The following is a 16,906-nucleotide window of genomic DNA, read 5'->3' on the forward strand; positions in this document are numbered from 1 at the left end:
TTCACACAGATGAGCAGGGACCCTGGGCATCTTTCTTTTGGTGTTTTTCAGAGTTAATAGAAAGTGTCCTAAGTGTCCTAAGTTTTCAGAACTGTGACCTTAATTGCCTACCATCTGTAAGCTGTTAATGTCTTAACAACCGTTCCACAGGTGCATGTTCATTAATTGTTTATGGTTCATTGAACAAGCATGGGAAACAGTGTTTAAATCGTTTACAATGAAGATCTATGAAAGATCAACGAATTATCTTTGAAAGAATGAAAAAGGGACGTTTCTTTTTTTGCTGAGTTTGTGTTAAAACCGTTTTCCAAAGAAAGACACGTGGTAAAGAAACTGAAGTGATGTATCCACTTCTTGGAAACAGACAATATGTGTTCTAAAGTGTGAACATGCAAAACAAAGCTGTTACTGTAACTGTAAAACAACATGATTAGACATAGCTGTCGTCTGTATCAACTCCGGGCCTCAGGATTGCATCCCAATAATTTCTCCTTCTTCCAGATGTGTGCATTCCTTCACTACTCCCCACACATTTTAAATAATTGGATTGGTATAGGAAGTTGCCATATACCATTAATTTCCTTTGAAATACGTGAAGGGAAGTGAACAAGTCAACACTTTAAGAAAGGAGAGATTATTGGGACGCAACGAGTGATTAAACGCTCAGCCTCTTCTACTCTATCTAGACACTACCTTGCTCCCTGGCCTTTCTGTACCCTGGCGTACACACAGTCCTCCTCCTCAGGTGTGTGTACCTTCTTCGAGGGACCCTCTAATATTTTAAAGTGTCCATACTCCACCTCCATCGTCTGCTGGGGACCCCCCGCCACTTTCTCCTCTCCGTACTCCAACTCCACCAGCGCCTCCCTCTCCTTCTGTCTCATCTGCTTCTTTTGTATCCTGACATCAACATATTCCACCTCCTGGCTGTTATCCTTAGCTGTGGAGAGAGAGAGCGAGAAAGAGAGCGAGATCATTAGTCTTGCCATTGAAGCATTTCCTTTTACATTTACTTCACAAGTTAATTGAGATAAAATGAAGAGCTACAGCTAAATATCCTCTAACCTGAAGTCTTTGGAGGTGTCTTCTTCTTCTGGACACAGTAAACTACCAACACCATCCCTAGGACAAGGACTATGCCTACCAGAGACCCTGCTACCATCCCTATGATCTCTGGGTAAAAGAGAGGAAACAGAGACAGAACAACATCAGCACTAAGGTTGTTTCATTGTAAAAACAAATCAATTCAAATTGTATTTGTCACATACATATGATTAGCAGATGTTAATGTGAGTGTAGCGAAATGCTTGGGCTTCTAGTTCTGACAATGCAGAAATATCCAACGAGTAATCTAATCTAACAATTTCACAACAATTACCTTATACACACAAGTGTAAAGGAATGAATAAGAATATGTACATAAAAAATATATGTGAATGAGTGATGGTATAGAACGGCATAGGCAAGATGCAGTGGATGGTATAGAGTACAGTATATACATATGAGATGAGTAATGTAGGGTATGTAAACATATATAAGTGGCATTGTTTAAAGTGGCTAGTGATACATTTATTACATCAATTTTTCCATTATTAAAGTTGCTGGTGTTGAGTCAGTATGTTGGCAGCAGCCACTCAATGTTAGTGATGGCTGGTTAACAGTCTGATGGCCTTGAGATAGAAGCTGTTTTTCAGTCTCTCAGTCCCTGCTTTGATGCACCTGTACTGACCTCGCCTTCTGGATGATAGCGGCAGTGGCTCGGGTGGTTGTTGTCCTTGATGATCTTTTTGGCCTTCCTGTGACATCGGGTGGTGTAGGTGTCCTGGAGGGCAGGTAGTTTGCCTCCGGTGATACATTGTGCAGACCTCACTACCCTCTGGAGAGCCTTACAGTTATGGGCGGAGCAGTTGCCGTACCAGGCGGTGATACAGCCCGACAGGATGCTCTCGATTGTGCATCTGTAAAAGTTTGAGTGTTTTTGGTGACAAGCCAAATTTCTTCAGCCTCCTGAGGTTGAAGAGGCGCTGCTGCGCCTTCTTCACCACGCTGTCTGTGTGGTTGGACCATTTCAGTTTGTCCGTGATGTGTACGCCGAGGAACTTAAAATGTTCTACCCTCTCCACTACTGTCCCATCGATGTGGATAGGGGGGTGCTCCCTCTGCTGTTTCCTGAAGTCCACAATCATCTCCTTTGTTTTGTTGATGTTGAGTGTGAGGTTATTTTCCTGACACCACACTCCGAGGGCCCTCACCTCCTTCCTGTAGGCCGTCTCGTCATTGTTGGTAATCAAGCCTACCACTGTAGTGTCATCTGCAAGTCGTAGGTGAATAGGGAGTACAGGAGAGGGCTGAGAACGCATCCTTGTGGGGCCCCAGTGTTGAGGATCAGTGGGGTGGAGATGTTGTTACCTACCCTCACCACCTGGGGGCGGCCCGTCAGGAAGTCCAGGACCCAATTGCACAGGGCGGGGTCGAGACCCAGGGTCTCGAGCTTGATGACGAGTTTGGAGGGTACTATGGTGTTAAAAGCTGAGCTGTAGTCGATGAACAGCATTCTCACATAGGTATTCATCTTGTCCAGATGGGTTAGGGCAGTGTGCAGTGTGATTGCAATTGCGTCGTCTGTGGACCTATTGGGGCGGTATGCAAATTGGAGTGGGTCTAGGGTGTCAGGTATGGTGGAGGTGATATGGTCCTTGACTAGTCTCTCAAAGCACTTCATGATGACGGAAGTGAGTGCTACGGGGTGGTAGTCATTTAGCTCAGTTACCTTAGCTTTCTTGGGAACAGGAACAATGGTGGCCCTCTTGAAGCATGTTGGGACAGCAGACTGGGATAAGGATTGATTGAATATGTCCGTAAACACACCAGCCAGCTGGTCTGCGCATGCTCTGAGGATGCGGCTGGGGATGCCATCTGGGCCTGCGGCCTTGCGAGGGTTGACACGTTTAAATGTTTTGCTCACGTCGGCTGCAATGAAGGAGAGCCCGTAGGTTTTGGTAGCGGGCCGTGTCAGTGGCACTGTATTGTCCTCAAAGCGAGCAAAGAAATTGTTTAGTCTGTCTGGGAGCAAGACATCCTGGTCCGCGACAGGGCTGGTTTTCCTTTTATAGTCCGTGATTGACTGTAGACCCTGCCACATACCTCTTGTGTCTGAGCCGTTGAATTGCGACTCTACATTCTCTATACTGACGCTTAGCTAGTTTGATTGCCTTGCGGAGGGAATAGCTACAGCTACGGTAATGTTTCCGGTCACCTTGCCCTGATTAAAAGCAGTGGTTTGCGTTTTCAGTTTTGCGCAAGTGCTGCCATCAATCCACGGTTTCTAGTTTGAGAATGTTTTAATAGACGCTGTGGGTACGACATCGCCGATGCCCTTGCTAATAAACCCGCTCACCGACTCATCGTATTTGTCAATGTTGTTGTTCGCCGCAATGCGGAACATATCCCAGTCCACGTGATCGAAGCAATCTTGATGCGTGGAATCCGATTGGTCGCACCAGCGTTGATCAGATCTGAGCGCGGGAGCTTCCTGTTTTAGTTTCTGTCTATAGGCTGGAAACAACAAAATGGAGTCATGGCCAGCTTTTCCGAAAGGAGAGCGGGGGAGGGCCTTATATGCGTCGCGGAAGTTAGAATAGCAATGATCTAGGGTTTTGCCAGCCCTGGTAGTGCAATCGATATGCTGATAGAATTTAGGGAGCCTTGTTTTCAGATTAGCCTTGTTAAAATCCCCAGCTACAATAAATGCAGCCTCAGCATATGTGGTTTCCAGTTTACATAGAGTCAAATTAAGTTTGTTCAGGGCTATCGATGTGTCTGCTTGGGGGGGATATATGCAGCTGTGATTATAATCGAAGAGAATTCTCTAGGTAGATAATGCGGTTGGCATTTGATTGTGAGGAATTCTAAGTCAGGTGAACAGAAGGACTTGAGTTCCTGTATGTTGTTATGATCACGTCACGTCTCGGTAATCAGCCAAATATACAGTGCCTAAGAAAATAAATCAGGCCCCTTGACTTTTTTCACATTTTGTTACATTACAGCCTTATTCTAAAACTGATTAAATTAAATGTTTTCAATCTACACACAATACCCCATAATGTGAAAGCGAAAACAGGTTCTTAGACGTCTTTGCAAATGTATTAAAAATAAAAAACGCATACCTTATTGATAAAATAATTTATATGTTTAAAAGATAATGATTAAATAATTCTACCCTGAAATGTAACTAATTAGTAATTACTTGTTTATGTAGCATGTATAATTAAAGTATTAAACATAAGTCCAACTAGGTTGGACTGGGTGGGAGATAAATATGTGTGTGCCGAAGAAAATACAGAGAACAATTAAAACTGTGTTTGGCTCGACCTGGCTAGAACTCAGAGAAACTTATGATAGGACAGGGAGTACTTCTCAAGGTTTCTCTAATCTCGGGGGAATGGAACGGACAGCGCTGGGTAGTGATACAGTGGTGAGAACTCTGGAGAAGCACACAACTCACCTACTGTTCGTGTGTATGTATGTACGTAGGATATCTACTGTTTGTGTGGAAGTATAAAATGGATGTCTTTGTGTAATGGACTTCAGAGTACCCTCGTGAATAAACATTTTGACTATTGTAAGCTGGGACTCTCGTCTGTTTCATTCAACCAGAATCTTACAAACTCTGGGTTGCAGACTGAGTAGATTCATTGAAGTTTATGAACATTGATAACGAAATTCACAACACTTATTTACATACGTTTTCAGACACTTTGCTATGAGACTTGAAATTGAGCTCAGCTGCATCCTGTTTACATTGATCATCCTTAAAATGTTTCTACAACTTGTTTGGAGTCCACCTGTGGTAAATCCAATTGATTGGACATAATTTGGAAAGGCCCACACCTGTCTATATAACATCCCACAGTTGACAGTGCATGTCAGATCAAAAACCAAGTTATGAGGTCGAAGGAATTGTCCTTAGAGCTCCGAGACAGGATTGTGTCGAGGCACAGATCTGGGGAAGGGAACCGAAGGTCCCGAAGAACACAGTGGCCTACATCATTATTAAATGGAAGAAGTTTGGAACCACCAAGACTCTTCCTATGGCTGGCTGCCGGGCCAAGGTGAGCAATCGGAGGAGAAGGGCCTTGGTCAGGGAGGTGACCAAGAACCCGATGGTCACTCTGACAGAGCTTCAGAGTTCCTCTGAGGAGATTGGAGAACCTTCCAAAATGACAACCATGTCACGTCCTGACCCTAGTAAGATGTCATCTTCTATAGGAGAGTAGGGCAGGGCGTGACAGGGGGTGTTTTGGGTTGTTCTATGTTTTCTATTTCGATGTTTAAGTTCTAGTTTGTCTATTTCTATGTTGGGATTGTTTGGGGTTGATCTCTAATTAGAGGCAGCTGATCCTCATTGCCTCTGATTAGAGATCATATTTATGTAGGGGTTTTTCGAATTGTTGGTGGGTTATTATCTTTTGAGTAATGTGTTTTCCTCTCTGCGTCACGGTTTGTTGTTTTTGTGTTTTCAAGTATTTATGTGTATTTGCATTCAGTTTCACGTTTAATAAATGTGGAACTACAAACAAGCTGCATCTTGGTCCGCTCCTTCGAACAGCCGTGACAAACCATCTCTGCAGCACTACATCAATCAGGCGTTTATGATAGAATGGACAGACAGAAGCCACTCCTCAGTAAAAGGCAGGACAGCCCACTTGGAGTTTGCCAATAGGCACCTAAAGGACTCTCAGACCATGAGAAACCAGATTCTCTGGTCTGATGAAACCAAGATGGAACTCTTTGGTATGAATGCCAAGCATCACATCTGGAAGAAACCTGGCACCATTCCTACGGTGAAGCATGGTGATGGCAGCATCATGATATGGGGATGTTTCTCCATCATGGACTGGGAGACTAGTCAGGATCGAGCAAAGTACAAAGAGATCCTTGATGAAAACCTGCTCAAGAGCGCTCAGGATCTCCGACTAGGGCGAAGGTTCATCTTCCAACAGGACAATGACCCTAAGCACAGAGCCAAGACAATGCAGGAGTGAAAGAATGGAGACTCTGAATGCCCTTGAGTGGCCAAGCCAGAGCCTGATTAAACATCTCTGGAGAGACCTGAAAATAGCTGTGCAGCAACGCTCCCCATCCAACCTGACAGAGCTTGAGAGGATTTACAGAGAAGAATGGGAGAAACTCCCCAAAAACAGGTGATCCAAGCTTGAAGCCTCATACCAAGAAGACTCTAGGCCACAATCACTGCCAAGGTGCTTGAACATAGTACTGAATAAAGGGTCTTTTACATTTTTCTTTTTTTACATTTGCTAACATTTCTAAAAACCAGTTTTTTATTTTTCATTATGGGGTATTGTGTGTAGATTGATGAGGTGTCTTAGGCATCTCACAGTACAGACATTGCAATTTATTGCCCTGGCCACATCTGCAGTCCTAATGCCTCCTTGCAGAATGCCAAAGGCACGTACACACAGATGAGCAGGGACCCTGGGCATCTGGGTCCTGAAAAAGGGATGTTTATTTTTTTGCAGAGTTTATATACACTCAGTTTCCAGTTTATTTGGTACACGGATCTAGTACTGGGTTGGACCCCTCTTTGCCACCAGAACAGCCTGAAATCTTCAGGGCATGAAAATGTTGCTCAATTGTTATCAACGGACCTAACATGTGCCAGGAAAACATTCCCCATTCAATTACATCGCCACCAAATGCATGTACCATTGACACCAAGCCAATGACGTGTATTCATGGAGGCCAAGGGAAGCCGGGCTTCCCCAAATAATGTACCCCCCCACAATAAATAAATAAATAAATAAATATCTCTTTTGTCACTGTTTCACAATTTTCCTTCAATTCGCAAGAGGCTGAATTTATCTCACAGGAGAAAGCATCTGGCCTTCCATCTGATACTGTCTGGTCCAGTGTTGCCAACTAATTTTCAGGGCAAGTTGCTAGCGGCAGGTCGATTTGTTGCTAAAAGTTGCTAAATGACGTGATGTCATTGCGTGATAACGTCATTACGTAATAACGTAAAACTGAGTCATTACGTAGAATACACAATGACTTTACTCAAACTGACTGGCCATCTCGGCCAAAAATATGATTTGACATTTGTTAGTTTACATATTCACATATTTTTATTTGTAAAAGTAATTTAAACACAACACATTTTATATGATCCGATATTTATATTTTTAAACGCAACACATTGAATTATTGAACAATTACACATTATTGAACAATTTACATTTTATTTATTTTATTTTTAACTTGTAAACCTACACATTCTGAACAATTATAGTATTAAGCAGTGTACTGGTAGTTAACATGCTACCTAACTGATCAACAATTATAGGTACAAGCTAATAGCAAGGTATATATGCTATCTTATTGAACAAGCAACTTAACTAAAATAATTATGTGTGCGCTAGGCATCTCTCTCCAGGTTGTTGTGCTGTTTGGCTGGATAGCTGCTTACTGGTTTCCTACAAATATTGCCACTGTTCTCATAGATTGGCAAGGAAATCCACTTCATCTTCACTGTCCAACTGCATTGTCACGGAGCTGGAACCAACAGAAGAGGATGGAGTGGCCTTAAAGCTGTATGCTGCTGTGGTGCCAAACTGCTGCAGAACTTCACTTGGTAGTTTATGCTGGTAACAGGTATCACCAGCCAGCTTCAGTCCATACCCCACCAGGAGTATGGAGTTGAGAGTGTGCAGTGACATTCTATTTCTTAACTTTGACTTGACCACACTCATTTGGCTGAACAGCCGTTCAACCTCCGCATTTGAGTGTGGCAAGGAGAGGGCAGCGAGTGCAGCTTTGCACAGTTCTTCAAATGGATTTGACCCGGAAGAGTCCGTGTAGTCATTCACTTCACTCCAAAACTCAACTGTATTTTCAGTTGAGTCCCACCTAAACAAATGGATGTTTCTCCATTGGGAAACAATTTGATCAATTGTTTGGGGCTGGTACCCCAGCTACTAATAATTTCAGTGGTGCCTTTATTGTGCTTTAGCGTTTCCTTAACACTGAACAAGGCCATGTTTCGCAAGGTTTCTAGGTTGTCTGGGAGCCTTGCTTGCAGCTCCTTGCTTAAAGCAACAATGTAGTTGATGCACCGTCTCCGAATTTCCTTTTTGTCCTCTGGCGCAAGACTGAGTTGGTACACCATGCTCTCGAAAAGGTACCCACGGAATGGTGATGGACTGAGATGTCCATCAATGGCATCCTTCAGGACATCAATTTTTGCCATTGGGTTGACTACTCTGCTGCAAATTGATGTTAAGAGGTGTACCAGATTGTCCAAAAGCTTGACAGGATCTGTTTGCTCTCCCTCAAATGACTTCACTGCAACTAGTACGTCGGACAGGATTAATTACAAGAATGTCAGGTAGACATAGTTGGTCTTGTCCATGTACATGGCGTGGAGCACATCCACCATGTAGCAATGCTCACTGGCCTTGGTCAACACAAAGTGGAGTTTCAGTTCTTCCCACTGGTTCAATATACGAGTTACCGCAGGCTCAATCGATAGCCAACGTGTGGCACACGCTTTGGTGATCTGCAGGGGTTTCTGGCCACAATTAATGGTGGCATACACTGCTTTGTACGCCTCGTGACGTTTTGGGGAAATCGAAAACCAGTTGTAGGTTTCCCTGATTAAGTACTCAACACTCCTAGGGATGGTTTCTTTGGATGCTGCACTGTCAGCCAATTGTAAAGAATGGCGCACACACAGGGGATGAGTACCAAATTGGGCAATGCACATTCTTCCTTTAAAATCTTGTGCACCCTGTTGTACACCCCAGTCATCACGGATGCATTATCAATGCCAATACCCTGAAGATTCTCTTTTTTAAAGTTACACTTCTCAAGAAACTCAACTACCGTCTTTGCTATTGATCTGGCATCGCCGCCTCCAATTCAACCAGCCCGAGAAATGTGGACACAATGGTTCTTTTTTTTAGCACTGAAATACCGAATCACCACACCCAGGTATTTCGAGACACTGACATCAGTGGACTCCTCCAAAAGGAGACTGAACTTCTCATCCCCCACATCTGATGTTACCCTTTTGAGAAAAGAAGGAGCCAGTACTCCCCTAATCATTTCTGTGCACTTGGAAGTTTGTTGCTGCCACAGAATCTGAAAAGGCAGCTTTGCAAGCCATACCTAAATGGTCGCGTGCTAGCAGCGAACAATGCTCCGCAATGGCCATTGCCATAGTAGCTTCTGCGCTTTTGCAGTTATCCACTTTCTTAACCAACTATGGTAATGTAGACTACGTTGCAGGGTTGTACGGTTTTGATTTATTTATATGCTTTGCTGTAGCACAATGTTTTTTGATGTCATACATTTTTGCAAGCATATCTGATTTGCAGTACGCACTGTATGACCGACAATCATCCCCAATTACTGGCTTCAGCCACCCTTTAAATTCAGGTACAGACTCCCACTCTTTTCTGTACTTCTGGCTGTACAATTCTGATTGAGACATGTTGATTGATGTTGTAAGTTCTGTTCAAGATATAAACATTCGTGACCAACTATATTCATTGGATTTGTCTCGTCGAACGCATATTACTGCTGCTGGAGTCAGCCAACAATGATTTGCAATTTGCTGAAATTGCTGCAGGCCTTCTGCTGCCTGTGCATGAGCTGAGCGCCTGCTGATGACGTCACTCACAATGCACTTTTGCAGCCAGGCACGTGTGTTGTGACTAAGTGTGTGACAAAGAAAATCGTTTTTGTGTAATTTAGAGGGAAAATGCGTGCATTTTAGCGTTTCAGTCACTTTCCAAAAAGTTGCTAAAAGTTCCAAATACATTTTTTAAAGTAGCTAAATTTGTTGCTAGGTGCTGTTTGAAAAAAAAGTTGCCAGGGTAGTCTGAAAAATTGATAAATCTAGCAACAAAATTGCTAAGTTGGCATCACTGGTCTGGTCCAAACGAGTATGACGTTGTTGCCACCCCTAGCATTGAATGAAAGGGAACCAAGTGAGCATTTGGACTCCCTTGACAATTTGCCAATCATTGTTGAGCTAAACTGAGCGAGCTCAACTGCGAATGGTCATGGCGAAATAAAAAAAAAAGTGTCAAGGGAAGCCAGCTTGGATTTGGTGTCTCTCCTATCAAATCGCTTTGAAAGCATATGTCATTAACAGAAACAACTTGAATTGTTGCATCTCGTTGTGTTGTTGTCCTCTGGTGGCTAGCTAGCTAGCTAAAATTGTCCCTTTCCTAAATTATCCATGGATGGAGATAGGGATTTGGACTTGTGGTTTTACTTAGTTCTCCATCCAATGATTATAAGGGCAATTCTGATCCAACCATTAATTCATACACTGTTGTGACCCTAGTCTGAGAAGATGGAAGTTCAATATGTAAAGTAGCTAGATGTAGAAGGCTAATGTTAACTAGCTAACATTGCCCATGAACGGAAGTTAGGCTAGCGAGCAAGCATTTTAGCCAGGTAGCCTAGGACAACAAAAATAAGTGTCTACTGTATGACAACGTGATAGACCGTTTCGTCAACATGAAAGAGAAGAGGATGGCATTGGCGTTTCTCTACAAGTAGGGTGAGTCAACATGTTTTTTTACTTGCACGAACGCGCGCACGCACATACACAAGCGCAAACAGAAATCAGAACCATGGACAGCCACATCATATTTAGTTTATGTTGATTGGACAACTTTTTTTTTGGGGGGGGGGTGTATCTTTCAGTTGTCTGTATTAGACTGAGCAGAGGTGATTTGATGATGTGGAATTGGTAAAGTTGAAATGGTGCTGGAATGGTGGAGGCAGCAACTGTTTTCTTTGCAACTTGCGGTAACTCTCTGTGGTTCTAAATCAATAGTTGTTAAGTGGTTCGAAAAAGTCGGAAACATAAACTTGCTTAACTATGCTGTAGATCCACTGTCTGTTATATGCAATAAGCGTCATGGACTTCACAGGACAGAGTTTGCTATCCGGTTTTGTGATAAAACAAAGGTGTGGTTGAATTTATTCTGTCTTAATGTCTTGGCCTTTAGGCCTGTATATCATGGTCGCAAAGCATATGAATTAACAGAAAACAACGCACTTATCAAAATACGCACTTAGTCAAAGTAGGTTGTAATATGGCTTTTTTTGGGGTGGGGGGGCTTGGCTTCCCTAGGGATTTTACCCACACACAGCTACTGCACCAAGCAGGATGGCTCCATGGACTCATCCTGCTTATGCTAAATCCTGACTCTGCCATCAGCCTGACGCAAGAAGAACCGGGATTCGTCAGACCAGGTAATGTTTTTCCACTCCTCAATTGTCCAGTGTTGGTGATCGTGTGCCCACTGGAGCCACTTGTTCCTATTTTTAGCTGATAGGAGTGGAACCCATTGTGGTCATCTGCTGCAATAGCCCATCTGTGACAAGGACAGAGAGAAACCATTCTGCACACCACTGTTGTACTGCAGCATTATTTGCCTGGTTGTGGCCCGCCTGTTAGCTTGCACGATTTTTGCCATTCTCCTTCGACCTCTCATTAACGAGCTGTTTTCACCCATAGGACTGCCGCTTACTAGATGTTTTTTGTTTGTCGCACCATTCTCGGTATACCCTAGACAATATTGTGAGTGAAAAGCCCAGGAGGATGGATAGCGCTGTTTCTAAACAGATTAATTTCCATTGATAAGGGCTGATCATCATTATAATCATCATCATCATTATTATCATTGATATTAAACAGTATCTTACCTGGACAAGGTAAGATTATCCTGCTGACAGTAACACTGCTGATATTGTTTCTGATGGTGCAGTTGAGATCCCCAGACAGGCCTTTCTGCAGTGTGATGGAGTTTGTCATCTCACCAAAAGAGTTATCATTGTTGTTCAGTGGGTGTCCATCCAGAGTCCAGCTGTACTGGGGACTGTCCCCCTCAGAGGAACAAGATACCCTCATCGCTCCAAGGGACAGACACTTAGAGGACAGCTTAGCCTGTGTCACAGGGGCTATGGGGGAAGATGATGAATGCATTTATGTTGATGTTATAATGTGGTTACTGGTTGCTGTCTAGCTTATCAAAATTACAGATATGGAAACATATTTACAGTGTCTTTTTACCATTTTTAAAATGAATAGAGAATGAAAAGCTGTCTTGCGTCAATACGTTTTCATTCCCCTTTTGTTATTGCAAGCCTAAATAAGTTCAGTAGTAAACATGTGCTTAACAACTCAGATAATAAGTTGCATGGACTAACTCTGTGTGCAATAATAGTATTTAAGATGATTTTTGAATGATTGCCTCATCTCTGTACCCCACACATAGAGTCAAGCAGTGATTTTAAAACACACACTCAACCACAAAGACCAGGGATGTTTTTCAATGCCTCGCAAAGAAGGGCGCCTGTTGGTAGAGGGGTAAAATAAAAATTAAGCAGACAATGAATATCCCTTTGAGCATGGTTTAGTTATGAATTACACTTTGGATGGTGCATCAATACACCCTGTAACTACAAAGATACAGGTGTCCTTCCTAAATTAGTTGCTGGAAAGGAAGGAAACTGCGCCGGGATTTCACCATGAAGCAAAACATTTAGAGTTTAATGGCTGTGACAGGAGAACACTAAAGATGGATCAACAACATTAGTTGCTCCACAATACTAACCTAATTGACAAAGTGAAAAGCAAGAAGCCTGTACTGAATAAAAATATTCCAAAACATGCATCCTCTTTACAACAAGGCAGTAAAGTAATACTGTAAAAAAATGTTGAAAAGCAATTCACTTTTTGACCTGCATAGCATAGTGGTGACCATGCAAGCATGGTGGTAGCTGCATTGTTATGGGTATGCTTGTAATTGTTAAGGACTGGGGAGTTTTTCAACATAAAAAGAAACGGAATGGAGCTAAACACCCGCAAAATCCTAGAGGAAAACTTGGTTCAGTTTGCTTTCCAACAGACATTGGGAGATTAATTCTCCTTTCGGCAGGATAATAACCTAAAACACAAGGCCCCCACTGCACTCTAAAAATTAGGGGTAGAACAAGGGTTATTCTAAGATCCTCAAAGTTCATCGAAGAACCTGTTTGGGATAGGGGGCAGTATTTTCACGTTCGGATGAAAAGCGTGCCCAGAGTAAACTACCTGCTACTCGGGCCCAGAGTCAAATATTTGCATATTATTAGTAGATTTGGATAGAAAAAAACACTGAAGTTTCTAAAACTGTTTGAATGATGTCTGTGAGTATAACATAACTCATATGGCAGGCAAAAACCTGAGAAAAATCCAACCAGGAAGTGGGAAATCTGAGGTTTGTAGTTTTTCAAGTGATTGCCTATCCAAACTACAGTGTCTGTGGGGTCATTTTGCACTTCCTAAGGCTTCCACTAGATGTCAACAGTCTTTAGAACCTTGTTTCATGCTTCTACTGTTACTGGGGAGAGAATAAGAGCCCATTCAACCAGTGTACTGCCTGAGACCAATGAGTTGTTTACTGCGCTATCACGCAGGCGGCCGTTCCTTCTTTTCCTCTGTAATGAATACGCTATTGTCCGGTTGGAATGCATTCCGACGAAGATCAGCAAAGGCAAGTGAAGATTTATAATACTATTTCTGAGTTTTGTTGACTCCAGAACTTTGCGGGTAACTGTATAGCTTGCTTTGATGGCTGAGCTCTGTACTCAGAATATTGAACAATGTGCTTTCGCCGTTAAGCTATTTTGAAATCTGACACAGCGGTTGCATTAAGGAGAAGTGTATCTATAATTCTTTCAATAACTGTTGTAAATTTTATCAACGTTTATGATGATTATTTTTGTAAATTGATGTGCTCATTCACCGGAAGTTTTGGAGGCAAAACATTTTCTGAACATCACGCGCCAATGTAAAATGGGGTTTTTGGATATAAATATGAACTTTATCGAACAAAACATACATGTATTTTGTAACATTGAGTCCTGGGAGTGTCATCTGATGAAGATCGTCAAAGGTTAGTGATTAATTTTAGCTGTATTTCTGGTTTTTGTCATGCCTCTCCTTGCTTGGAAAATGGCTGTGGTTTTTCTTGTCAAGGTGATGTCATAACATAATCCTATGTTATGCTTTCGTCGTAAAGCCTTTTTGAAATCGGACAATGTGGTTGGATTAACGAGAAGTTTATCTTTAAAATTGTGTAAAATAGTTGATTGTTTGAGAAATTTGAATTATGAGAGTTTTGTTGTTTTGTATTTCACACCCTGCTATTCCATTGGCTGTTGGCGAGGGGTCGCGGGGTTCCGCTAGCGGGACGTCTGTCCTCAACAGGTTTTAACGTTCTTGGCACTGAAATTGCCCCCAAACGGTTCTTCCAAGAACCCTGTAGGAGGTGGGGTTCATCAATTAACCTCCTTAATGTTTTGTTTTTTGCAGGAACCTAACTGCCCAACTGAAACATTTCAATTTGAATTTGAAAGGAAAGCAGGTGCAAGCACTTGTATGATCTAAATTCATATTGTTTTATGTTGATACCATCTATATTTTCATATTTGTGCAAATCTTTCTAAAATAGAAAAAGGACACAATTCAATGGATGTCAATCAACAAAGGTAGCGGCTATAAGTATATGTTGAAGTCTAGCTGTATTGGGTGCAGATGACTGAACTGCTCACTTTTGTGTCTACAGATGAGGAGGCATACAAAGGTATGTCAATTGGTATTGGTATGTTATGTTATTACCTCTTCAATTAATATCCCATTGGCCTCTACATTATGGATGTGAATGTGTATGAAAAGCCATTATCAAAACAGTTTTTTTCATTCACATTTTCCACAAAAACCAAGGTATGAATTCTGTCGTGTGCATGTTTTGTTAATAATCTGTATAATTACTATTTGGGGGATTCACAGACTACACCCTCCTTACACCTCTGAATAAAACAGGAAACCTAGCAGTTATAGGGGTTCCCCCACAGTTTCAATTTGAAAAACCCCTAAAGGATACTCCAGGAACCTTTTATTTTTAAGAGTGTGGAGTTGCTTACCAAAAAGACAGTAAATGTTCCTGAGTGGCCGAGTTACAGTTTTGACTTAAATCTGCTTGAAAATCTATTGCAAGAAATAGTTTGGTTGTCTAGCAATAACCACCAATTTGACAGAGCTTGAATAATTGAATAATTGAAGAAACATACCCAGAAAGACTCACAGCTGTAATCACTGACAAATGTGCTTCTACGAAGGATTGACTCAGGGGTGGGAATATTTAAGCAAATAAAGGTGCTAACATAAAAAAAAACATGTTTTCACTTTGTCATTATGGGGTATTGTGTGTAGGTGAGTGAGAAAAACAACAACAATTTAATCATTTTCAGGCTTAACACAACAAAATCTGGGTTAAGTCAAGGCCTATAGATACTTTCTGAAGGCACTGTATATATGTTTTGTTAGTTATACAAATGCATTCTTAATTTTGATTTATCAGTCGTTGCATCATTTTTGTTCAGTAAATGGTCTAAATTTATATTGCGGAAGCAAATAATTATAACTTTTTTTCTTAGAATTTACAATTTACCTTCAATGAACAGTTGTAGTCTTCTGGTGCCTGATAACGACATTCCATTTGAATCAAATGTTTCAGCACAGTATTTATCAGAATCATTCCTTACTGTGTTATCTATCCTGAATATCCCCTTGTTTATAAAGAACTCTGACCTGCCTTTAATAGGCCCTTTTGTTATCGATATATTTCTTCTCATTGTGAGTATCTCTGTTTTAGCACCAGTTGGGTCCTTCCAAAATCTAAACTGATGTCCACTGGCATTGGTGATCAACTGGAGAAAGACAGTTCCTCCGAGAGCACCATAACACTGAGCTCCATCCTCTCTAGCATCACAGGAGCTCTCCATGCCTGAGAAACAAGAAAGGGATGTGTTCTATCACTGTCCTCTTTTGAGTCATGTTTCATTTTATAGATGAGGATACACCAAGCAACAGTACAACCAAATGAATGGCATCATAGGGAATATACAGTAATAGCACCTCAGTCAGTTATCATTTTCATGGAGACAACTCTTTATTGTTTTGCTAACCAATAGATGAGGATACACCAAGCAACAGTACAACCAAATGAATGGCATCATAGGGAATATACAGTAATAGCACCTCAGTCAGTTATCATTTTCATGGAGACAACTCTTTATTGTTTTGCTAACCAAAGGGATTCTGAGTAGCCCACAGTGATGCTCTTGCTACATGTTATACAAGCCTCTTCATATTATACCAACACATATAAATTATTTTCTTACCATGAGACACTCCTGCTAAGATCAGCAACAGTCCAAACACAGTCTCCATATCTCTTTACAAAGCAGGACTCAGCTTAACAAATTAACTTCTTGTACTTTAACAAAGTCCTCTATCTTTCATCCAGTGCTGAATTTCAATAACCTGTCGATGTTTTACGGCATAAATATTACCTATGTAAAAGGTGGTATGAAAGACACTCCAGCTGTCCCTGTCACTCAGTAGAAAGGAAATGAGTCATTTTGTACTTACCCTATTAATAGGTTGTGACTCAGGGGGAAGAGCCTCTTTAAAGTAGCACTTCTTCATTAAATAAACAGCCAGGCTGGCTAAATGTCTTGTGTGTGATGACATCAGATAATATCTAAAATAAAAAATGAAATGTGATGCTACACATTTTTTTGTGTGCTATTTAGAACCTAAAGGGTTCTTTGGCTGTCCCCATAGGAGAACCCTTTGAATAACCCTTTTTGTGTTCCAGATAGAACCCTTTTGGGTTTAATGTAGAACCAAAGAGGAAGAGAGAGGCCCAACTGTCACGTATCTCAAGGAGCAGGAAACGTGGTGCGTGATGTTCAGAAAATGTTTGCCTCCCAAAACTTCCGTGGAATGTGCACATTAATTTACAGAAATACTCAT

General features: G+C 41.7%; 1 protein-coding gene across 1 annotated transcript; it reads right to left on the bottom strand.

Annotated features, from left to right (window-relative positions):
* Positions 1 to 238: 238 nt before the first annotated feature.
* LOC106604896 (uncharacterized) lies at positions 239 to 16,566 on the bottom strand. The gene is made up of 5 exons (XM_045718234.2): positions 16,270 to 16,566; positions 15,537 to 15,872; positions 11,746 to 12,000; positions 1,066 to 1,173; positions 239 to 940 (listed from the first exon to the last, which is right to left on the bottom strand). The coding sequence occupies exons 1-5, from the start codon at positions 16,316 to 16,318 to the stop codon at positions 690 to 692; spliced, it is 999 nt and encodes a 332-aa protein (XP_045574190.1). The 5' UTR covers positions 16,319 to 16,566; the 3' UTR covers positions 239 to 689.
* Positions 16,567 to 16,906: the final 340 nt, after the last annotated feature.

Source organism: Salmo salar, chromosome 05, assembly GCF_965601325.2.
Source record: "Salmo salar chromosome 05, fSalSal1, whole genome shotgun sequence".
Taxonomy (NCBI): Eukaryota; Metazoa; Chordata; class Actinopteri; order Salmoniformes; family Salmonidae; genus Salmo; species Salmo salar.

Excerpts from the sequence above, each read along its gene's own strand:
- LOC106604896 (XM_045718234.2), bottom strand. The coding sequence starts at position 16,318 with ATGGAGACTGTGTTTGGACTGTTGCTGATCTTAGCAGGAGTGTCTCAT. Across the intron at positions 1,174-11,745 it reads GATAATCTTACCTTGTCCAG|AGATCATAGGGATGGTAGCA; the intron begins GTAAGATACTGT and ends TCTTTTACCCAG. Across the intron at positions 941-1,065 it reads GACACCTCCAAAGACTTCAG|CTAAGGATAACAGCCAGGAG; the intron begins GTTAGAGGATAT and ends CTCTCTCCACAG.